At 44.6% G+C, this 24,946-nt stretch overlaps 1 protein-coding gene and 1 long non-coding RNA gene across 2 annotated transcripts; both read right to left on the bottom strand.

The window, feature by feature from the left end:
* Window positions 1-1,278: 1,278 nt before the first annotated feature.
* Window positions 1,279-16,972, bottom strand: LOC122934744 (oocyte zinc finger protein XlCOF6-like). Its single transcript, XM_044290421.1, has 5 exons — window positions 16,940-16,972; window positions 16,733-16,856; window positions 15,491-15,588; window positions 6,676-6,733; window positions 1,279-4,874 (listed from the first exon to the last, which is right to left on the bottom strand). The coding sequence occupies exons 2-5, from the start codon at window positions 16,815-16,817 to the stop codon at window positions 2,959-2,961; spliced, it is 2,157 nt and encodes a 718-aa protein (XP_044146356.1). The 5' UTR covers window positions 16,818-16,856; window positions 16,940-16,972; the 3' UTR covers window positions 1,279-2,958.
* Window positions 16,973-17,073: 101 nt separating this feature from the next.
* On the bottom strand, window positions 17,074-20,103 carry LOC122934885. The gene is made up of 3 exons (XR_006388740.1): window positions 20,063-20,103; window positions 17,220-17,364; window positions 17,074-17,107 (listed from the first exon to the last, which is right to left on the bottom strand). It is a non-coding gene; the product is annotated as an uncharacterized LOC122934885 (long non-coding RNA).
* Between the last annotated feature and the right edge of the window lie 4,843 nt (window positions 20,104-24,946).

A 24,946-nucleotide genomic window follows, 5' to 3' on the forward strand; every position in this document is an offset into this window, starting at 1 on the left:
TACTCTGGGAGGTAGCTGCCTGGTGGCACCCCTATAGTGAATTCCAGATCCCTGTATAATTTACCTTCTCCATTCCTGCTCAATGCGGGCACAAAAATAAAATAGCGCCTGGCAATGATATGTGCTCATCGATCCTGTCCCGGCACTCAGCAATCATGTCGACCGGCTCTGGCACCACTAAATATCATGGAGGCAGAGCCGCGGCACACTGAGTCGATGTAATTGTTAAGCGGCCGAGATGGGATTGGCGAGTGTACATATACGTGAGCATAGTGACTACACTGCAACAGCGTGCTGCTCATAGGAGTCACACTCTTGCAGCACTACTTACACATATTACGGGCCTTATTTCTCATCAACCACCCATATCACTGGCGGGCCGTAAAAAATAAACGTGCGGGCCTTGTGTTTGATACATGTTTTAGAGCAGCCACTGCCAATCTAAGACTAAGTCGTTGACTGCGACTTGGGCTGGGAGAGTCCACTGCTGGCATCAGCTAAAGCTTGTCTTACAGCCTACTGCCATTACATGAGGCCTAGACTTTACGAACACCTACTCTTATATATGCTAATTTGTTAAACTAATATCTGTATTTATTTTGGGGTTCAAACTTCGCTGAGCAAATATCAAGACAACTGTAGGTCCATTACGCCTCTATGGATCTTTCCTTTTTGTTATGTCTGCTGCTTTCTTGTTACTCGGACAGAGGGTTTCCCAGTGTCTGTGCTATAATCTGCTTGTCTGTCCAGGTTCAAACTTTACTTGATTCCCGGATTCTGACCCTCTGCCGCCCGACATGTGCCCAATCAATATATCTACTCTGAGCCGCCTGGCTAACCTTTGGACTTGATTCTCAGATTTGCAAATTTTACCTGATCCCTCACTGCCACGAACCAGTGTTTCTGATGCCCGTGGGTCATCTGTCTACCAAACAGGACTTACTCCAGGAGGTAGTAGCCTGGTGGCACCCCTATAGTGAATTCCAGATCCCTGTATAAGGGTTAAGGTGTGAATACCAGGGGACTGCCAGGATAACAATCATAGGTGTAGCCCGAAGACAAACCGTTTGGTGGACACAGTGGTTCCACACCCACTGATTATTGCACTCTTATGGACAGATTGGGCTGGTCAGTTCTATATAATTTTTGATGTTTCAAGGACATTTTTTATTTTATTTTTTATTTAAGAAAACTGACAATAAGATATATATTATGTATAAAAACAAGAAATATAATGAACAATAATAAAAGATCACTCTTAATATATTATACATATTTATTTTTTGCACTTATATAGCGCTACTATATTCCACAGCGCTTTACAGACATTATCATCACTCTTTACCTGGAGCAAACACGGGGAGAAAGTACAAACTCCATGCAGATGTTGTCCTTAGTCAGCCACGTGCTGCCCATTATGATATTATGCCATAGGAAGAGAACAGGATGATTAACGCAGAGTGAAACTCTATTAATAATAGCGAACAATCCACCCTATAAGGCACATTAATAGGCAAACTGAATCCTAGAGCTTGTCCATTCCATGGTAGTAGATTGCAACTCAGCAAATGAATTTCCATGTTAGGTTGAAAATTTAAGCATATTTTATGAAAGATTAAAAGTGAAAAGTGCCCCATATTACACCAGTAATATCCACCTTTAGTAGAGGATTTATTCAGATAGAGACATCACTCTTGGGCTATCTAGTAAAACAATTAATATTCTGATATAGGGTTCTCCTAATCTTCAGCTCTAGGGATCATATCCACATTTAAAGTAGCAACTGATAAATCACATCCAGCACAAGTATTTGTGACTGTCATCTGTTATGGCCACGATGACACCGCATTTAGCAGCAATCGACACATTGGGAGGGTTTATAGTGTACGCACAGCTAAATGTTGGACTGGGGTGCCTAGGGTCCATTGTACAGATACATTCAAATATTACCTGCTCACACAGCAATTTTGAGAAGGTAGGTCCTGGGGAAAAGAGGATACTGGCTAGCTTTCCTCTATACTTAGAAGACATCTCAGCCATCTGATCCTGTCTATAATAATAAACTGGGGAGTTTCTTTAATTATCTATGAAGTTTGTTATATGAACATAGGCTGGCTGAGGTGCTGTACATTGAATATATGTATGTAGTGCAGCAAGTCTACTGTGTTATGTGCCACTTATGCAAGGGGTGGGAGACTAGGGGCCCACCGGTGGATTCACATGTACCCCTGTGGGCCAGTCCGAGCCTTGCTCAGTTCACTTCAGGACCACAAACAGGCTGCATTTTCAGTCCAGACTTTAAAGGTTCAATATTGCCCATAGAGCTCCTTTTACCGTTTTGCAAGTATGCTGTCTGATTAATGGTGGAAGGGGGTTTGATCACATGCAAAGATATCCATTATACCCTCCCTCTGAAGCCATGTACAGTTAACAGGGAGAGAGTAGCAATGTCTCTCCTTCGGCAGTCTGTCAGTACTGGGCATCTATCGATCAAATTCAAGCATGTCTTGACTAAAGTCTGTTCCAAGAGTTCTACATGTTCTCAATATCGGTGCATACTGGTCGACTCACTTTCCTGAGGATAGGTCATTAATATGGGAAACTGGCCAACCGTTTTAAGTTATACAGAAAACATAAATAGGCAGCAGGTCTCACAATGATGTGATGTCGAACAACACTTGCTTGACAGGTGAAACATTTCCCACATTCTGAACATGAAAATTGCTTCTCCCTTGTGTGAGTTCTCTGATGTCTAAAAAGATTTGCTTTATATCAAAAGATTTACCGCATTCAATACATGAAAATGGCTTCTCTCATAAGTGGGTTCTCAGATGTTTCACAAGATTTGATTTCTGGCTAAAACGTTTCCCACATTCTGAACATTAAAATGGCTTCCTTCTTGTGTGACTTCTTAGATGTCTTATAACCAATGATATCATACCAAAACACTTCCCACATTCAGAACACAAATGGCTTTTCCCCTGTGTGAGTTCTCTGATGTCTAACAAGATTTGATTTCTGACTAAAACATTTCCCGCATTCAAGACATGAAAATGGCTTCTCTCCTGTGTGACTTCTTAGATGTTTTATAAGCACTGATTTCACACCAAAACACTTCCCACAATCAGAACACATAAATGGCTTCTCCCCTGTGTGACTTCTCTGATGTCTAACAAGATGTGATTTCCGACCAAAACATTTTCCGCATTCAAGACATGGAAATGGCTTCTCCCCTGTGTGACTTCTTAGATGATAGTTAAGCATTGATCTCACCGTAAAATACTTCCCACATTCAGGACACATAAATGGCTTCTCTCCTCTTTCAGTTCTCTGATGTGCTCCTATGTGAGTGCTCTGATGTGCAACAAGATGTGATTTCTGACTAAAGCACTTTCCACATTCAAGACATAGAAATGGCTTCTCACCTGTATGAGTTCTCTGATGCCGAAAAAAATTTGTTTGAGTCTTAAAGCATTTCCCACATTGTGAACATGAAAATGGCTTCTCCTCTAAGTGGAGTTTTTCATGTTCGACATAATGTGATTTCTGGCTAAAAGGTTGCACACATTCTAAAGATGAAAATGGCTTCTCTCCTGTGTGACTTCTTGTATGTTTTAGAAGCATTGATTTCGCACCAAAATACTTACCACATTCAAGACACATAAATCGCTTCTCTCCTGTGTGAATTCTCTGATGTCGAACAAGATGTGATTTCTGACTAAAACATTTCCCACATTCTGAACATGAAAATTGATTCTTTTTTTTGTGAATTCTTTGATGTTGTATAAGCAATGACTTCACATCAAAACACTTCCCACATTCAGGACACACAAATGGCTTCTCTCCTGTGTGAGTTCTCTGATGTGTAACAAGATATGTCTTACAACTAAAGCATTTCCCGCATTCAAGACATGAAAATGGCTTCTCTCCTGTATGAGTTCTCTGATGCTGAGAAAAATTATATTGACTGTTAAAGCCTTTCCCACATTCAGGACATGAATATAGCTTCTCTCCTGTGTGAGTTCTCTGATGGGCAACAAGATTTGATTTCCGACTAAAGCACTTTCCACATTCAAGACATAGAAATGGCTTCTCACCTGTATGAGTTCTCTGATGTCTAACAAGACAAGATTTCAGAATAAAAGATTTCTCACATTCTGGGCATGAATATGGCTTCTCCCCTGTGTGAGTTCTCTGATGCCGAATAAAACTTGATTGACTGATAGAGCCTTTCCCACATTCAGGACATGAATATGGATTCTCCCTTTTGTGAGTTCTCTGATGTGCAACTAGCATGGATTTCATGCTAAAAGATTTTCCACATTCAAGACATGAAAATGGCTTCTCCCCTGTGTGAGTTCGCTGATGTGTAACAAGATTTGATTTTTGAATAAAGCACTTTCCACATTCAAGACATGTAAATGGCTTCTCCCCTGTGTGAGTTCTCCGATGCCGAATAAAATTTGATTGATTGTTAAAGCCTTTCCCACATTCAGGACATGAATACGGATTCTCCCCTGTGTGAGTTCTCTGATGTCTAACTAGAATGGACTTCATGCTAAAAGATTTTCCACATGTCAAGCATGAAAATGACCTGTTATTTCTGCAATTTCTCTCATGCAAAAAAAGATTAGATTTCTTTTTAAAACTAGAAAAAATATTCCCACATTTCTGTTTAGTTCTTGTTTTACCAATCAGTAATTGCTTAGATGAAGGTTTCTTGTGACCAATGGTATCAGTGGATAGATCTCTGCTGTGAAGGACTGAGGGTACATTAGGAGTTATTAAATCATCTTGTATGGTATTGTTATCTTCTGCTTCATGATGAGAAGATATATGGAGATGTCCATAGGAGTCGCTCATCCTGTCTTCCACTGGAAAAAGAAACAATATTATATTATTTTCACAGCTTAATTGAGACAATTGAAAACCAGGAAATGTGATCACTACATCTTCAATAACCTGTAGAATCCTCTGGATAAATACACTGATATAAACGTTTCCCTACCACATATTGGTGCAACGTGTCATTCTAAAACCATTGGTTGACTTGTTTCAGGATTGAGGGATCTTATATCACTGGCGATTCCCTTTGCCCATTTTGTCAGAAATAAGTGACGCTCATTTATTCTCAGACCCAGGATTCCTTCAGGATCAAGATCTACCTCCTGTGATCTTGGCTAGTGTTGATCGCAAATATTCTAATCGCAAATTTTTATCGCAAGTATCGGCACTTTGAGAATTCGCGAAAATCTAGAATAAAGTGCTATATATTCGCAATTGCGAATATTCTAGTTTTTTTTCATCAATACTACTGCTTCTTGCTTATGGGCCAATGAGAAGGCTGCAATATCTTTGTCAGAGCTTAGCAACATCACTAGCAACCAATAGGAAAGTTGCCTACCCCTTACTATATAGGAAACTACCCAGCAGCCATTTTCTGCTGTTTTTTGCAGTTCTGAGAGAGACAGCAGTGTCATTGTGCTTTGTCTACAGACAGAGTTAGTGGGAGATAGTCAGTGTAGGTTAGATAGTGATATAGTGTAGCAGATAGGTTCCAGTGCAGGGTGTTAGGTAGTGTGATAGGGATTAGTGTCTCTGTTAGACACAGTGCTGTGATGTCACAACAATAATTAGTGCACCAATCAGTAACATCTATTCAGACCTGATAAAATGTGAAGTTGCACGTATTGCGAAAAATAAATGCGCATCATTAGTGCCGATTTGTGTGAAAATGATGACTGGAGATCGCGAATATTATGCGAAAAATTCACGAAATATCGTGAAAACGAATATTGCTTATGCCGCTCATCACTAATCTTGGCTGCCTGGCCCTCCTTAGCAACTTCCTTCTTAGCTAGATCCTATCAGTCTAGAAATACTTTGGTCTCCTCTGATCTGCAAAACTGATCTCTCCTCCACCTTCCCCTGCTACCCTGCTGGGCTTCCTGCAACATCTCCTGTGATGCTGGCCTGTACTGACCGAAGACTAGTTTGGTAAGAGTACTGCACAGATTTACTTTTTCTTGCAGAGCCTCCCTCTTGTCTAAAATGTTCACCTATTTTAAACTGTCTTTGATCAGTCTTTAGAGAACTACTACCTATTACTTATCATACTTTCATCTACTTTCATCTCTGCAGGTTTGGTTAGCTTTTTTCAATTTTTACCAGCTAATTTGCATGTGTCCTCCTTCCCTTTTTTCTCTTAACATCATTAGATGCCTTCACTTTTCAGTTATTATTTCAATGGCTATTTACCCTTCATCTTTAGGACCAGGCCCTAATCTGACTGAATGCTTACATCCTGTACTACTGATCTCCCCTACAAGGTGGGAATCTGTCTGAGAGGGGGTATGGACACCTGGAGCACTCTGACTGGAGAAGGACCCCATGGGTCCACATACTACAGGTTCTTTGGCCTATCGTATCATGTGACCTTCATTCTGAATCAGCATTTACCCTCCAATCATTTTTGTGTTTGTGATTGAATCTATTCACATTGTGTCACATTTTACCGGTGCCAATGAAGATAAAGGGATATTATGGCTATAACTTAATTATTAATATTAATTGTATCATTAATGATGATAAAGAGGAGGTTTCTCTGAACTTCCTATCAATTGTCCCATTAATAAAGACATTTACAATCAGAAAAGATTTATGGAAGGCTCTTACCTTTCACAGACACTGAGATGGGTTTTTCAAGTCCTCTCGTCGTTTCACCAGAACTTTCCTGCAAGATGAAAGACATGAGAAAAATATACCCCTCTGCTAGTTTTTCTTATGTCCAGGTGGAAATGAAACACTTCAACAATACATGAATTCGGCTACTTTCACACCAGCGGTTTTGCTGGATCCATTATGGATCAGCAAAAACGCTTTCGTCAAGATAATACAACCGTCTGCACTTGGATCCGGTTGTATTATCTTTGAAATAGCCATGACAGATCCGTCATGAACACCATTGAAAGTCAATGGGGGACGGATCAGTTTTCTATTATGTCCAAGAAAACAAATCCATCCCCATTGACTTACATTGTGAGCCATGACGGATCCGTCTTACTCCACACCACATGGCGGACAGAAAAATGCTGCTTGCAGTGTTATTCTTTCCGCGATGGGGATGCAACCAAACGGAACGGAATGCATTCTGGTGACTCCATTTCGTTCAGTTCAGTTTTGTCCCCATTGACAATGAATGGGGACAAAACTGTAGAGTTTTCCCCCGCTACTGAGATCCTATGACGGATAGGGAAAGCGCAGAAGTGAAAGTAGCCTTAGAAATGAGCGAATTTCTTGAAATTTGTTTTGGGTCCAATTCGGACAAAATCACTCCAAGAATTCGATTTGGGGCTGAATCGATTCTACCTCAATTACAAGTGCTCCGATTGGCCTGAGATCTGGTATATCACACTCTAAGATCTCCTAGGACACATATTATTTCTCTTGTGTTTCTTTTTAATTTTATTTTCTTCACTCCCCCTTTTAAACCCTAACATTAAATAATGTCAAAATGACACTGATCTGTATAGCTCTGGGTATTTGGGCAATACGGGACAACTATTGGAACGTTTTTGACAATGTTAAGAAGCAGCCTATTTAAAAAGACACTGTGCCGTCTCATGTGTTATGCTTTTTAAAATGAAAACATTCCAATAATTGTCCCGTATTGTAGGCAAAAATTCTCCCTTTTTTGGGAGCAGCAGTGCAATGAGAAACCTCACAAAAAAGGCAGGCAATGTGCAGCCATTTAGGGGTAGTAGTAATGGCACCAGGTGGAGCAGCAGCTGCAGTACAGTATGGAACACCATGAACAGGCAGGCAGTCGCCTCACTGGGCTGATCATAAATACCCAGCAATGGCAGATCTATTCATTGTCATCTGCTGGAAATGTGTGAAAATCCTCAAGGATCCATGTGCCTGAATTATTTTGACAAAGCTAATGTTTTGAAAACTCGTAGGACAATTTTGCCTGCTTGGGTAAGAAAATGCCACCTGCCATCTAGGTACAACTGAACCTACCTGTTAAGACAGTGCATTTCCGTTTACTGCACCAGGTTTGGGGCAGCAGCTTCTTCTACTTGTTGTAGCAGAGACAGAGGGAGAGTTGTGACTTAAATTTTGGTGAAGGAATGGAACTGCACTGCAATTACCCCAACTAAGTGGTACAGCAGCAACTGCATTGCAATTACCCCAACTAAGTGGTACAGCAGCAACTGCACTGCCAGCAACTTGGCCACGTGGGAGTTCAGTTTGCACATAAGCTAATTGCTGGTTGCGAATAGATTTCCCATGGCCGCACATTCTGTTATCGATGTCTCATGATGGAACAGAAGAAAAGGAGGAGTATGAGCAGGAGAAGAAGAAGTTGATGATGATAATGTCACTGTACTGCTTGGGGATGTGGCCTGGCTGTCACAAAGGAGACTGGGAGAAAGTGGACAGACTTTATTGAATGCTGGCCAGTTCTATTTTCCCACTGGATTTGGTGATGCCGTCTCATGTGCTGCAATATAGCTCTGTTGCCAATGCTTGTGTTTGAATGTCAATGACATATTTTAATCCTGCAGATCAGTTTTGTGTGTTGGCCTCGTGGAGAAAAACAGCCATACATGAGTTGCTCGCACAGAGATAGCGGCAGCCAAACTTGTTTTCAGTGTAGGGCTGCAGCTAACAATTATTTGAATAATCTATTTGTTTTTTATAATTTCATCGATTAATCGGGAAAAAACACCAAAATGACAAAAAAAGGGGTTTATACGATTTTACTTGAAAAAGTATGTTCAAAGGCCATATTAAAACAATTTTAGGACTTACATAATTATAAAAATTTTGCATTACAATGTAAAAAAGACAACATGTCCACATGGTCAGGGCTTAGGCTAGCTCTCTTCTTACATGCTATGTGGCCTGTAGCAGAGAAGAGACGCTCCGACGGTGTGGATGTACAGCTTATAATTTATTGCACATTCTTTCTATCTCATTCTAAGACTGGTACTCCTCCCTACTACTATTATCTTGATTACCTGGCTGAGTTATGGGAGGGGGGGGAATGTGGATGGCACTGTTATGGGGGCATCTGTAGATGGCAATGGTATGGGGGGCATCTGTAGATGGCACTGTTATGGGGGGATCTGTGGATGGCAATCATGGCACTGCTATGGGGCATCTGTGGATGGCAAGCACTGTTATGGGGGCATCTGTGGATGGCACTGTTATGGGGGGGATCTTTGGATGGCTGGCACTGTTATGGGGGCATCTGTGGATGGCACTGTTATGGGGGATCTGTGGATAACACATATGTGTCATCCACAGATCCCCCCCATAACAGTGTTCCTGTGTAGTGATTGTGAATGACCCCCAATACAGGTGTGGGGGCTGGCATTTCGGTTTTGTAATAGGAGCGGGGCCCGATGCAGTCACTGTATTCTATTACACCGGGCCCCGCTCACCTAATCATATCTATTAAGTAGGGGATGTTAAACTACTTATAGTGCAAAATCACTCCAGACCCTAACTTACTAGTATTAAACTATCGCAGGAGGCCGGGCAGTTGGAAGGGTGGCGGCAGCAGCATAACTTACTACGTCATGCGCCTGCACCTTCATTCATAAAGTGGGAGGAGCAGGCGCGCGACGTAGTAAGTTATGCTGCCGCCACCCGGCCTCCTACCCGACCTCCTGCCTGCTAAGAAGTGTACTAATAAGTTTTACACGCTGCCACCCGCTCCCGCCCGCTTAGCAACAAATCGGCCGATTATTCAATAACAGGAATCGTCAACAACGAATCCCGTTATCGAATATTATCGATAATGTCGATTAATCGTTGCAACCCTATTTCAGTGTCATCACCAGTTCCCCTGCTCATCAAAATAGAAGTAGATCTGGCTCTGGCCATACATTGCCTCCACTCTTTATTGCAGCCACACCATCACCCTTCTCCTCTGATGCAGCCTCCTCCTCAGCACACAGATCCCGCTCCCATGTCCTGTCCTATAAATGCAAACAATGGTATCCGTTCAGTATGGATCCTGTCATGCCGGTGACAGGTTTGAAAAGGTCTGAAAGATTATCTGCACATTAGTTATCTGACAGCCTCTTTTGGTTTCACTTTGTCTGTGTGTTGCTGGTATGTCCACACCCCCTGTTCAGGTGTGGATCATGTGACCTTCACCTCCCCCTATTTATTCTGACTTTACCCATCAGTCCTTGCTCTGGAAAGCTTCATTTGGTTTTTGGAAGAGCTGGAGTATGGTTCGTGGTGAAGTCCTGTTCGTCCATCATCCATCAGCCTCAGAAGTTAAGTGTTCCGCTTTTAGTGTTTTGTATTCCCCCCTACCTTTGTTGTTTACTAGGCCTAAGTGAGATGCTGGTTCCTTCACCAGGGAAGGAGCTGGTTGTCTCTGCCCTGTCATTACTATTAGGGCATCTGAGGGCCACCAGGGTTTTCTAGGTTCCTGTGTATCGGCATCTCTACTATCGAGAGGTGCCCGTACCGTACGGATAGGAGTTAGGGCCAAGAGCAGGGTTTTACAGGTGGTGACCCTTTTACTTCCCTAGCGGTGAGGCCTAGTGTCTTTTCCCTTCCTTCTTGTTGTCTTTTGGTGTTCTCCCCTACAACATCTGTGACATTATCCAGAGCCAATACCAAAAAATTTTTCGTTCTGATCTGTGCAGCTATGGATGCTATGACTGCACTGGTCAACAGCTGCAAAATTTGACTTTGGAGGTAGCAGACCTCCGTGCAATGGTTTTGCAGATTCAGAGTCCACAGACTGCTGGTTCCGGTGGTGGGTTCCAGGCCTACCCTGAACCGAAGGTAGCTCTCCCGGACAGGTTTTCCGGGGGTAGTGACAATTTCATCCGGTTCAGGGAGTCATGTAAATTATACTTTAGGCTGCGTCCATACTCTTCTGGGGATGAGTGTCAACGTGTGGGTATGATTATTTCATTGCTAAAAGAGGACGCCCAATCTTGGGCTTTTTCTCCGACCGGATCACCGTCCCTCCGGTCGTTAGATGAATTGTTTAGCGCCTTGGGTCTTATCTATGATGATAGTAAAGTAAGACGTAGGTTGAGGTGGCACTGCGGCTTCAGATCTGAAGCCGCAGTGCCACCTCAACCTACGTCTTACTTTACTATTTGTATACTACTGTGCTTTGCTCAGAAAATAATTTTTGGTAGAGCACCCGGCATCGCAGTACTGCCACACCATGGATACAGTAACAAAAAATATAAAAGTGGAATCGCACTCACCAGGACTTGAGGTCTTCCGGTATGCAACAGCCTACCTGGAGTCCAAGATTCATCAGGGCTCCTTAATGTAGAATCCAAAAAAGAGAAGATGGAGGCAGCATGACCGGTAAAAATCCCTTTAATGCGGGAACCGCCAAGTGAACAGACGTGCAAGTTTGTGACGTTTCGGCTGCAGCACAGCCTTTATCAAACACCTGTGTTTGATAAAGGCTGTGCTGCAGCCGAAACGTCACAAACTTGCACGTCTGTTCACTTGGCGGTTCCCGCATTAAAGGGATTTTTACCGGTCATGCTGCCTCCATCTTCTCTTTTTTGGATACACCATGGATACAGGACAATCCTCATCTTCTGTCATGGACATTTCACAACAAATGGAGGCGCATTTGGGTGTTACAGAGGGCAGAGAGGGTTCAGATTCATATTTTTTAAGTGCAATCAGAAAGATGTTTTTGAAATATTGAGCACAAAAGCACTTGAAACGAGGGTAACACAATTGTCTGAAAAAGAGGTCCGTTTGTACTGGACCATAAGTTCCCTCAAATCCTACAAAGAAAGTAATCGGGTTCCCAGAGGTCTCCGGATCTACAAAGAAATGGCGCAGTATCAGGAGGACACAGCCTTTACCTCTGAATGCAACAACTGCACCTTGATTTCTCCAACCAAATTCTGGAGATGGTATTACAAAGAAACGAAAAGGAATACACTACGGTTCAGATGGAATTAGAAAAAGCTAAAAGCGTGCTTCAAAACCGTCTACCAGAAAGTCAGTCCAGCAGCTTCTTTAAACGCCTTGACAAGAAACTGACCGTAATTCAGAGTGAAATTAAAGAAAAAAACTAGAGAAATTCCTAAGAGACAAACTGGATTACGAATCTGGAAGGTTTTTTAATTGTAGTAATAAGCCCCAGAGAAAACAACGCATTTCAAGGAGGAAGAGAAGCGATTTCTGGACCTCTGACTCAGATTCCAGTTTTTCTGATGACCAACATATCCGCGGTCCATTTGAGTCCACAGGACTAACCCATGAGGGGTCCCCTTTAGTAGGAGAATTAGAAGGGGGAGAGGGAAACGCAATGAAAGGAAGCAGGCCGAGAAAACAGGGATACAAGCGCAAACAAGTATCCTGGCGACGATAGCTGAGGAGATTCCTTTCGAGGAAACAAAAACATAGTGTTAAATCTGTCGGGAGTAGAGCTACCGCCCGACTGTGTCAGGGTCCTCAATCAAGGCCTTAACTACAGTCTGGTGGAGAGCTTCAACCCAACAGATTTTGAAATTGATCTTTTCAAAGCTATTAGGAACTTAAACCTCAGAAGAATTTATAACTCCTCAGCCCCGATTCATGTCGAACATAAAGAAGGTGAACGACCTGCAGCAATTGGCCCTTTAGGTTTCAGCACACATGCCAACTTTAATCAGACAGAGATTTCCTGTCTGGAATGGATGGCTGAAACCAGTCTGGACATCGTTCCGGAGGTGGGAGTTACTCCGGGATTCACTGGTGGTCTCCCCTCCACATTTTGTCCCCCCCCGCCTGCCGGCAATAGCATCGATGTCTTCCACCAAAAGGAGCTTGAAGGGGTTAAATCTTTGATTTACCCCCAAGCTAACCACAATATCTCTCGAGGTGAGGAGCAAGCACTGAAATGGCTACAGTCACAAGAAGGCATTGTTGTGAAACCGGCGGACAAGGGGGAAAATATAGTGCTACTCAGTAAAGAATACTACAGTCGTGGCCAAAAGTTTTGAGAATGACACAAATATTAGTTTTCACAAAGTTTGCTGCTAAACTGCTTTTAGATCTTTGTTTCAGTTGTTTCTGTGATGTAGTGAGATATAATTACACGCACTTCATACATTCAAAGGCTTTTATCGACAATTACATGACATTTATGCAAAGAGTCAGTATTTGCAGTGTTGGCCCTTCTTTTTCAGGACCTCTGCAATTCGACTGGGCATGCTCTCAATCAACTTCTGGGCCAATTCCTGACTGATAGCAACCCATTCTTTCATAATCACTTCTTGGAGTTTGTCAGAATTAGTGGGTTTTTGTTTGTCCACCCGCCTCTTGAGGATTGACCACAAGTTCTCAATGGGATTAAGATCTGGGGAGTTTCCAGGCCATGGACCCAAAATGTCAACGTTTTGGTCCCCGAGCCACTTAGTTATCACTTTTGCCTTATGGCACGGTGCTCCATCGTGCTGAAAATGCATTGTTCTTCACCAAACTGTTGTTGGATTGTTGGAAGAAGTTGCTGTTGGAGGGTGTTTTGGTACCATTCTTTATTCATGGCTGTGTTTTTGGGCAAAATTGTGAGTGAGCCCACTCCCTTGGATGAGAAGCAACCCCACACATGAATGGTCTTCAGGATGCTTTACTGTTGGCATGACACAGGACTGATGGTAGCGCTCACCTTTTCTTCTCCGGACAAGCCTTTTTCCTGATGCCCCAAACAATCGGAAAGAGGCTTCATCGGAGAATATGACTTTGCCCCAGTCCTCAGCAGTCCATTCACCATATTTTCTGCAGAAGATCAATCTGTCCCTGATGTTTTTTTTGGAGAGAAGTGGCTTCTTTGCTGCCCTTCTTGACACCAGGCCATCTTCCAAAAGTCTTCGCCTCACTGTGCGTGCAGATGCGCTCACACCTGCCTGCTGCCATTCCTGAGCAAGCTCTGCACTGGTGGCACTCCGATCCCGCAGCTGAATCCTCTTTAGGAGACGATCCTGGCGCTTGCTGGACTTTCTTGGACGCCCTGAAGCCTTCTTAACAAGAATTGAACCTCTTTCCTTGAAGTTCTTGATGATCCTATAAATTGTTGATTGAGGTGCAATCTTAGTAGCCACAATATCCTTGCCTGTGAAGCCATTTTTATGCAACGCAATGATGGCTGCACGCGTTTCTTTGCAGGTCACCATGGTTAACAATGGAAGAACAATGATTTCAAGCATCACCCTCCTTTTAACAGGTCAAGTCTGCCATTTTAACCCAATCAGCCTGACATAATGATCTCCAGCCTTGTGCTCGTCAACATTCTCACCTGAGTTAACAAGACGATTACTGAAATGATCTCAGCAGGTCCTTTAATGACAGCAATGAAATGCAGTGGAAAGGTTTTTTTGGGATTAAGTTAATTTTCATGGCAAAGAAGGACTATGCAATTCATCTGATCACTCTTCATAACATTCTGGAGTATATGCAAATTGCTATTATAAAAACTTAAGCAGCAACTTTTCCAATTTCCAATATTTATGTAATTCTCAAAACTTTTGGCCACGACTGTACATGTATGGATGTCAGGAAAGGGTTAAAGGGGGCAGTTTAGAGGCCGAATTTCAGCTGACAAGTTCCATTTAATTACAATTAATACAATCTTTTGACACCAGAAACCATTTGCAAACAACAATAACATGAAATACAGTGTACAGTATACTCCACTGCTGCTGGGGGAGGTCAGTAGATGGAGCGTACAGTATACTCCACTGCTGCTGGGGGAGGTCAGTAGATAGAGAGTACAGTATACTCCACTGCTGCTGGGGGAGGTCAGTAGACGGAGGGTACAGTATACTCCACTGCTGCTGGAGGAGGTCAGTAGATGGAGAGTACAGTATACTCCACTGCTGCTGGGGGAGGTCAGTAGATGGAGAGTACAGTATACTCCACTGCTGCTGGGGGAGGTCAGTAGATGGAGAGTACAGTATACTCCACTGCTGCTGGAGGAGGTCAGTAGATGGAGAGTACAGTATACTCCACTGCTGCTGGGGGAGGTCAGTAGACGGAGGGTACAGTATACTCCACTGCTGCTGGGGGAGGTCAGTAGACGGAGCGTACAGTATACTCCACTGCTCCTGGGGGAGGTCAGTAGATGGAGAGTACAGTATACTCCACTGCTGCTGGGGGAGGTCAGTAGATGGAGCGTACAGTATACTCCACTGCTGCTGGGGGAGGTCAGTAGATGGAGCGTACAGTATACTCCACTGCTGCTGGGGGAGGTCAGTAGATGGAGTGTACAGTATACTCCACTGCTGCTGGGGGAGGTCAGTAGACGGAGCGTACAGTATACTCCACTGCTGCTGGGGAGGTCAGTAGATGGAGAGTACAGTATACTCCACTGCTGCTGGGGGAGGTCAGTAGATGGAGCGTACAGTATACTCCACTGCTGCTGGGGGAGGTCGGTAGAAAGCTCTATTACATCAGTCTGTAGAGGATTTGTAGAAACCTCAGCTTCACCTACCTGATGATCCAGTGGGATATTTGGTTTCTCCCCTGGACAGTCCTGGGAATATTGAGGACTGGGACATCTCTCTGGTGGATTTCTCTGACTGGATCCATCTGTAGGAAAACACACGGTGACTGAAAACATTGTCTATATCCAATGATAAGTAAATCTGTGATGCCGGCCGGTCTGTGGCTGCTGACATCTCTTTGTTCCTTGTAGGCCGTTGGAGCTCTTACCCAAATCCCTGCTCCGGTGGTCCATACCTGATGACATTTTATTGTTCTGTCCACAGCGTGCTGATCTGTGGCCAGCTCTTGGCCTGCAGTGGCTTTGTCTGCCTGTAGGGCATGCGCTTCCTCTGGTTCTTAAAGGACCAGCATGCGTGGCCTTAATCTGTCCACTCTATGGCTAGCCTCCCTGGGATATTTAAGGCTCCCTCCCCTGTGGAATGATTCCTGAGTAAGAGGTTAGAGTTGCTAGTTTCCTACCAAGGAGCTCCACTCTTGAGTTCAGTTGCACATTTAGGCTGCTTTCAGATGAGCGAGTGTGACGCTGAGGACTCACATCGTAGCACCCGTCCTGAACTTCCACACTGCCAGGGTCGAAAAGCATTATACTGATTTATGATGCTATGTAACCCTTAGAGGTCTGGAATGTATTGAATAACACTGACATAATGCTATCAGTGTTATCTAATACGTTCCAGAACTGTAAGCGTTGCATAGCGTCATAAATCAGTATAATGCGACCCCGGCAGTGCTGGGAGGTCAGGACGGGTGCTGCACTGCGAGTCCGGGGCGTAACACTTGCTCGTCTGAAAGCGGCCTTATTCACCTCTGCCTGTTAACTGGATTTAACTTATTGCTGCCTGAACTGACCGCGGCCTGTTTCCAGTACTGACCCTGTGCTGCCTACTCTGATCTTTGCACTGTTTACTGCATTGCACAAACGCTCCCTGTCTTTGCTTGTCTTGTGGCTACAGTTCTGACTGATCTCTTGGTGCTTTTCATTGGTACCTCTTGATCCCAGTGGGTCAGCAGCCACTGAACAGAGACTGCTTCCAAATGTAGTGGCCTGGTGGTTCCCCTGCAGTGATGTCCATATGGATTAAAGGGTAAGGACTGTAGGGGAGCGCGGGGGTAATCTAGCTGTTCCTTTAGCAGTAGCCTCAGCCAAATCTGTGGCACAGCACAACTACATCCGCACTCTGATTCAAAACTGTTCTCTCCTCTACAGTCATGGAAGGTCTCCTCTTACCCGGTGATGTGAGGGACTGGTGATTCTCCATCATGGCGTCCTTGTACAGATCCTTGTGTTCTTCTAAATACTCCCACTCCTCCATAGAGAAATAGACAGCGACATCCTGACACCTTAGAGGAACCTGACAACACAAGGACACAGTCATTACCAGACCCCTCCCTTGGCGTTATTGTATAATGTCCCAGCATTCCCAGCAGCGCTCACCTCTCCGCTCAGCAGCTCAGTGATCCTGGTGGTAAGTTCTAGGATCTTCTGCTCATGTATCAGGGAATGAGGTGGAGGCTCGGTGATGGGGCTCTGGGTCCTGCTCCATCCTCCTGACACACGGGGTGTCACACACTCACCAGACGACTTCTTCACTACTGTGTAATCCTGTGTATGGAGAGACGCCGATCACTACAGAGATTCTAAGAATCCTTCACCTTTCCAGACATTTCCCTGGTTTATTATTAGAGATAAGAGTGATGTCATGTGAGACTCTCACCTCTCCAGTTATCAAGGAGATGATCTCCAGGGTGAGGTCTAATATCCTTCCAGCCATGTGGTCTCTGTTCTTCTCCATCCTTGGTGGGTCCTTGATGGAAAAGACCATTGTCTCTAAAAAGAAGAGAGTCCTGAACCTAAGAAACCTGAGGGAAAGAAGGAGGATTGTGAGCAAAATCACATCTTACATGAACTAAAGTGTCTCACAAATTATGAATGACAAAACTCTACCAATATTGTACAACGGAGGTGACTTAGCTATTGAGGTGTCTTATACACACCAGACTGGTGACCATAATAAATCAGTCAGCCGGCCTCCTGCTGTACAGTGAATACAGTGTTACACAGGATACACATCACAGTCTACCACATACAGCCGACAGAGCTCATCTTATTTTTACTGTAAATGTCTTTATTAATGGGATGACTGATAGGAAGGTCACAGACACTTGATCTGACATGCTTTCTGCAGCCTGAGAGAATTTGAATGTTTTCCAATGTAATGACTCATATTTGGTCTCAGGACTGTGTTTAAAGTGAACCTGAGTTTTCAAAAAAGGTTTGGATAATGGCAGTGCTTCTTTGTACAGTCTGTGAAGGAACTGTTATATTTGGGCTTACCTTAAGTTTATTTCAGCCATATTATCTTGTTTCAGCTGCACAGCTAGATGCATGTCACTCAGAAGCAGGGGGATTCTCCCTTCTACAGGTACTGTACGCAGTGACCTCACTTCCCTTACTTTCCACTATGTTTTTTTCTAAGGAGCTCAGAAAGCTGATAAAGAGGGATAAATCACACTTACAGAAAGGCAGGAGGCTCCTGTGATCTTCAGAAGCTTTGTAGAAGCAGTTATTTTATCAGGGTCAGGATCTCAGCTAGCTCTGACACCCCCCACTTCCTCTCATCCATCTTCTGGGTCTGGGTAATGTTTCTGTATAATGACTCCTAATTTCTTTGATCGTATCTCGGTCACTGGGATTTAATGTAAAACAATTGTATTAAAGGGGTCGTCTAACTTCAGTAAGTGGCATTTATCATGTAGAGAAAGTTAATACAAGCCACTTACTAATGTATTGTTATTATCCATATTGGTTCCTTTGCTGACTGGATTCATTTTTCCATCACATTATACACAGCTCGTTTCCATGGTTACAGACCACCCTGCAATCCATCAGTGGTGGTCGTGCTTGCAGACTACAAGAAAAAGCGTCAGCCTCTCTGGTGGCCGGGACCATAGGAGCGCACATAGGCCAGTGTTATTTGCTATATTGTGGAAGCACGACCTCCATTGATGGATTGCAGGGTGGTCTGTAACCATGGAAACGAGCAGTGTATAATGTGATGGAAAAATGAATCCAGCCAGCAAAGGAAACAATATGGATAATAACAATACATTAGTAAGTGACTTGTATTAACTTTCTCTACATGATAAAAGCTACTTACTGAAGTGAGAGGACCCCTTTAATAACTAGTATATTCCAGGGATTCATTCAGACCCTGCAGTGTCAGGGAGATAAACCGGAAGATCCAACCAATCTCTTTTCTACAGAGGCGCTGATAAGATTGTGGCCCCCACTCAACTGGAGTCAGACAAAGTGTTGGGTCCCCATCAAGCACCTGTGCAAAATGTCCTGGTATCTCCCTTCTATGTACATTCCCTGTGTGTGATTAGGGAGTGTTCAGGCGCCTTCCCCAAAATTATTGTTTTACTATTTATTTTTTTCTTGATACCGACTGTTCACCTCTTTTATTTATATCTTTTTTTATTTTTATTTATTTATATTATTAAATCTTATGTAATTATTTTACATCTATAAGAGATTGCTTAAAGTTTTCCACATCCATCCTCCTCCAGGTACCTTATTCTATCCTGTTGGCGCCCTTCTCCCCCCCCCCCCCCCCCTCTCTGAGTTTCACCCTCAGGGTATCCTACTAAACTCCTATTTTATTTTATATATTTTTTTATTGACATCAATATCTGACCGGTGGGGGTCCGACACCTGCCCCCCGCTGACCAGCTGGTTATAGAGGAGGCTGTGCCCCATGCGAGCCCTGCTTCCTCTGTATTACGCCGCCCATCGTCTCCCCTGTAGCGGCGGTGTAGTGCGATTACAATTACTTGCTTCATTCAAGTTCATGGAGCGAGTTCTAGTAATTATACTGCTCCTCCGAGACAACGGGCAGTCTAATGAAGAGGAGGTGACACTCACATGGAGCGCTGCCTCCTCTTCAAACAGCTGATTGGCGGGGGGCCGGGGGTCGGACCTTCACAGATCTGATACTGATGACCTATCCTGAGGAAAGGTCTTCAATATAAAACCCCTGCACAACCCCTTTAAGATGGAAATGTCATCATTCAACCCCAGCGGCGTTCTCTTTATTCCAGAAGGACAGTCTTATCTAATAACCGCAACTCATACGCTTTATTCTCCCTCTCATGAAGTAATCCAATAATCCTCCCAAAAAACAACAAGGCAACATTATTTTTAGGGAACAGCACTATTGTGAGGGGGCACTAAGGGGACAGCACTATGGTGAGGGGGCACTACTAAGGGGACAGCACTATTGTGAGGGGGCACTAAGGGGACAGCACTATGGTGAGGGGGCACTACTAAGGGGACATGATGGAAGACCCCTCTAATCCAGGAGAACAGCCCCTCTTACAGGGGTCTGGGGGGTCTCCTAATATTCCAGGGGGGGAGCAGACATGTCTGAGGAGAACTCCCCTCCTGTGAGCAGAGACTCTCTATGGCCGGTGCTGCCCCCTGCTGGCTGGACCTGCTATATATCACCTATAGAACCGCTCTATTCTAATAAACCCAGAACCAAGACCAATAACTGACCTGCAGATCTCACCTCCTGGGGCTGCAGGACCTGCGATGACGTCACACTGGTCACATGACAGGAAGTGCTGAACAGTGAAAAACCTCCACTGCTTTACTCCTCCCCTCATGTGACTGATCACATGACCGTGACATCATCAAAGGTCCTGAAGTCACTAGGATATAATATGGTTGTGACTAAATCCTCCTTCAGCCAAAACCCCATCAGTCGTCAGGGGTCAGATGTTAACCACTTCAGCCCCGCTAGCTGAAACCCCCTTAATGACCAGGCCACTTTTTACACTTCGGCACTACACTCCTTTCACCGTTTATCGCTCGGTCATGCAACTTACCACCCAAATGAATTTTACCTCCTTTTCTTCTGACTAATAGAGCTTTTATTTGGTGGTATTTCATTGCTGCTGACATTTTTACTTTTTTTGTTATTAATCGAAATTTAACGATTTTTTTTGCAAAAAAATGACATTTTTCACTTTCAGTTGTAAAATTTTGCAAAAAACGACATCTATATATAAATTTTTTGCTAAATTTATTGTTCTACATGTCTTTGATAAAAAAAAAAATTTGGGTAAAAAAAAATGGTTTGGGTAAAAGTTATAGCGTTTACACACTATGGTACACACCTGTCATGTTTCCTGAGATTCTACAATGCCCAGACAGTACAAACACCCCACAAATGACCCCATTTCGGAAAGTAGACACCCTAAGGTATTCGCTGATGGGCATAGTGAGTTCATAGAACTTTTTTTTTTGTCACAAGTTAGCGGAAAATGATGATTTTTTTTTTTTCTTACAAAGTCTCATATTCCACTAACTTGTGACAAAAAATAAAAACTTCCATGAACTCACTATGCCCATCACAAAATACCTTGGGGTGTCTTCTTTCCAAAACGGGGTCACTTGTGGGGTAGTTATACTGCCCTGGCATTCTAGGGGCCCCTATGTGTGAGAAGAAGTTTGCAATCAAAATCTGTAAAAAATGACCGGTGAAATCCGAAAGGTGCACTTTGGAATGTGTGCCCCTTTGCCCACCTAGGCTGCGAAAAAATGTCACACATCTGGTATTGCCGTACTCAGGAGAAGTTGGGGAATGTGTTTTGGGGTGTCATTTTACATATACCCATGCTGGGTGAGAGAAATATCTCGGCAAAAAACAACTTTTCCCATTTTTTTATACAAAGTTGGCATTTGACCAAGATATTTATCTCAACCAGCATGGGTATATGTAAAATGACACCCCAAAACACATTCCCCAACTTCTCCTGAGTACGGCGATACCACATGTGTGACACTTTTTTGCAGCCTAGATGCGCAAAGCGGCCCAAATTCCTTTTAGGAGGGCATTTTTAGACATTTGGATCCCAGACTTCTTCTCACGCTTTAGGGCCCCTAAAATGCCAGGGAAGTATAAATACCCCACATGTGACCCCACTTTGGAAAGAAGACACCCCAAGGTATTCAATGAGGGGCATGGCGAGTTCATAGAATTTTTTTTTTTGGGCATAAGTTAGCAGAATTTATTTTATTTTTTTTCTCACAAAGTCTCACTTTCCGCTAACTTGGTACAAAAATTTCAATCTTTCATGGACTCAATATGCCCCTCAGCGAATACCTTGGGGTGTCTTCTTTCCGAAATGGGGTCACATGTGGGGTATTTATACTGCCCTGGCATTTTAGGGGCCCTAAAGCGTGAGAAGAAGTCTGGAATATAAATGTCTAAAAAAAAAATCCATGAGGGGTATGGTGAGTTCATGTGAGATTTTATTTTTTAGTTAGTGGAATATGAGACTTTGTAAGAAAAACAAAAAACAAAAAAAAAAACAAATTTCTGCTAACTTGGGCCAAAAAAAATGTCTGAATGGAGCCTTACAGGAGGTGATCAATGACAGGGGGGTGATCACCCATATAGATTCCCTGATCACCCCCCTGTCATTGATCACCGCCCTGTCAGGCTCCATTCAGACGTCCGTATGTGTTTTGCGGATCCGATCCATGTATCCGTGGATCCGTAAAAATCATACGGACGTCTGAATGGAGCCTTACAGGGGTGTGATCAATGACAAGGGGGTGATCAATGACAGGGGGGTGATCAGGGGTAGTGTAGGGTTAATAAGTGACAGGGGGGGTGTAGTGTAGTGTAGTGGTGTTTGGTGCTACTTTAGTGAGCTGCCTGTGTCCTCTGGTGGTCGATCCAAGCAAAAGGGACCACCAGAGGACCAGGTAGCAGGTATATTAGACGCTGTTATCAAAACAGCATCTAATATACCTGTTAGGGGTTAAAAAAATCAGATCTCCAGCCTGCCAGCGAACGATCGCCGCTGGCAGGCTGGAGATCCACTCGCTTACCTTCCGTTCCTGTGAACGCGCGCGCCTGTGTGCGCGCGTTCACAGGAAATCTCGGCTATCGCGGGAGCAAGTGTATATGCGTCCACCCAGAAGAGCAGGGCCGCCGCCAGGACGCAATCCTGCGTACGGCGGTCCTGTAGCGGTTAAACATCGGGTGTCAGACATTGGTTGTCTGAGGAGGGGGCGGCACAAAGCATAATGTCACGTGTACTACTGCTGGTCCGTTTCTGTATACATTTTTTGTATGGTTGGTCTCAGTGTGGGGGTCTCGGTCTGTGACCACTGTGTAGTGGATCCGTGCATCTAAGTGCTTTGCCCAGGCATAAAGATCCGTCTGAAATCCTGGGGACTTAATGATAGGCTCGTCCCCTCCAGGCTTGGTTGCATAAAGAAAAGGTCTGGCAGTAATACACGTGACATTATGGTTTGTGCCGCCCCCTCCCCAGACTACTAAAGTCTGACACCCGATGTCTAACACCTGACCCCTGACGACTGACTGCTGATGGAGTCTTGGCTGATGGCTGACACCTGACCGCTGATGGATGACACCCGATGTCTGATGCCTGACGGCGAACGGCTGATGGAGTTTTGGCTGAGGGCTGACGCCTGATGTCTGACGCCTGATGTCTGACCCCTGACAGCTGAGATTTGACCCCTGACACCTGATGGAGTTTGGGCTGAGGGCTGAAGGAGGAGGTATTTGTTTTTACTGACGTTGAGGGAGGAGGGAGTTTTGGACGAGGGAGGAGGAAGTTTGGGCTGACGTCTGGGGTAGGAGGGAGTGTGGTCTGACGGAGGAGGGAGTTTGTTCTGAGGGAGGAGGACTGATAGAGTTTTGCCTGCCGGAGGATGATGTTTTGCCTGCCGGAGGAGGGAGTTTGGGATGATTTCTGAGGATGTCCTAATATGTATGCCGTACACATAGATGTCTACAGAACCTGTTCTATTAAACGCTTATACAAGTAGAGCCCCCCCCCCCCCCCCCCCCCCGAAATAGTGGAGAGGGTGTCAGCAGTAAGTTTGTGTTGACGTCACTGATTATTTTGCCCATCCTCTGATCCATCAGAACAATAACCCCCCCAAAAAACTGATCCTGTCTGTGGAGCATACACCCTCACTCAGTCAGCATTTGCTCAGTAATCCATCAGTATTGCTAATGCCAAAAAAACAGGAGTGAATCCAAAACAGAGGTGAACGTGAATGGAATATTTGTATGTCGTCTGTCTTTTGTACCCACTCCTGCTTTTGGCTACCAAATCATAAGCCAATTCTGATGGGACCATAAAGGCCTTACAGCTGCTACACAGACAGGATCTGTTGTGCGTCTGATTTTTCCTTCCTTCTGACAGATCAGAAGAAGGGTCAAATAAATGGTGATGTCAAGAAGGCCAAACAAGGACAATAGCAACCCAGTCATAGAGTGGGGAGGGTGGCAACAGCATGAGGAGACTACAGAGTGGCCCAATGACAGATAGTGGAGGTAGCGGCAGCAGCAGCATCAGGAGGAGGCCACAGGGTGGCACAATGACAGTGTGGAGGTGGCAGCAGCATCAGGAGGCCACAGAGTGGCAAGGTGACATAGTGTTGAGGTAGCAGCAGCATCAGGAGACCACAGAGTGGCAAGGTGACAGTGTGGAGGTGGCAGCATCATCAGGAGACCACAGAGTGACCCGGTGACAGAGTGGGGAGGTGGGTGGCACTAACAGAACCTGCTAATGAAGGTAGGTGTAAGAAGGAGCACTTGGCATTAGATGTGTGGCATCAGGAGGGTGGCAGCATCAGAATAGTAGCTGAGGCAGGTAGCCAGAAGAAACCGGACTCTTTTGTCAAGGTTTGGGTGAGGCAGCATGGATGATCTAATCTGATGCATTAGGCATTGGTGGGTGGAAATCCTGGCTGCTCCACGCCTGATTCATCTTGACAAAGGTCGGTCTCTCCACATTTTGGGTGGTCAGGCGAGTTCTTCTTGGGGTAACTATGGACCCCGCCGCACTAAACACCAGCTCTGATATAACACTACTGGCTGGGCAGGACAGCTTTTCCAGGACAAACTCGGCCAGGTGCGGCCATAAATCCAGTTTGGCTGCCCAGTAGTCCAGCGGATCTTTAATAACAGCTGGCAGGGTGCACTCCAAGTATGCCACCACCTGCTGGTTCAGGTTCTGCTCTATGTCTAACTACTTGTGTCACACTATGCGGGTGAAGAAAGCTGCTCATCAGCGACTCTAGACTACGGCTGCTGCTGCTGATGGAGCTGGTACTGCTCCTGCCACCCCTCCCCTCCCCAGCAGCCATGGCAGTGGAACGTGAGCGCAGAGGGTCCCCCCGGTCAGACCTGCGATAGGATGGACAATGGCGCAGATAGGCAGCGGCCAACTGACTACATAGGATTTCTCTAGTAGTTCAGTTTGTTCTCCCCCTCAGTGGGTGTAAAAAAAAAGGCCCCCATTTGAGACCGATTGCGAGGGTCCAACAAGGTGAAGAGCCAGAAGTCATACCTCTGCCGAATGGTGACAATTCGGCTGTCACTATGCAAGC

This window comes from Bufo gargarizans, chromosome 4 (assembly GCF_014858855.1).
Source record: "Bufo gargarizans isolate SCDJY-AF-19 chromosome 4, ASM1485885v1, whole genome shotgun sequence".
NCBI classification, from domain to species: domain Eukaryota; kingdom Metazoa; phylum Chordata; class Amphibia; order Anura; family Bufonidae; genus Bufo; species Bufo gargarizans.

Coding starts and splice junctions, on each gene's coding strand:
- LOC122934744 (XM_044290421.1), bottom strand. CDS start 16,817: ATGGAGGAGTGGGAGTATTTAGAAGAACACAAGGATCTGTACAAGGAC. Junction 15,589..16,732: donor CCAGTCCCTCACATCACCGG/GTAAGAGGAGAC, acceptor GTTTTCCTACAG/ATGGATCCAGTCAGAGAAAT. Junction 6,734..15,490: donor ATATCCCACTGGATCATCAG/GTAGGTGAAGCT, acceptor TTCATCTTGCAG/GAAAGTTCTGGTGAAACGAC.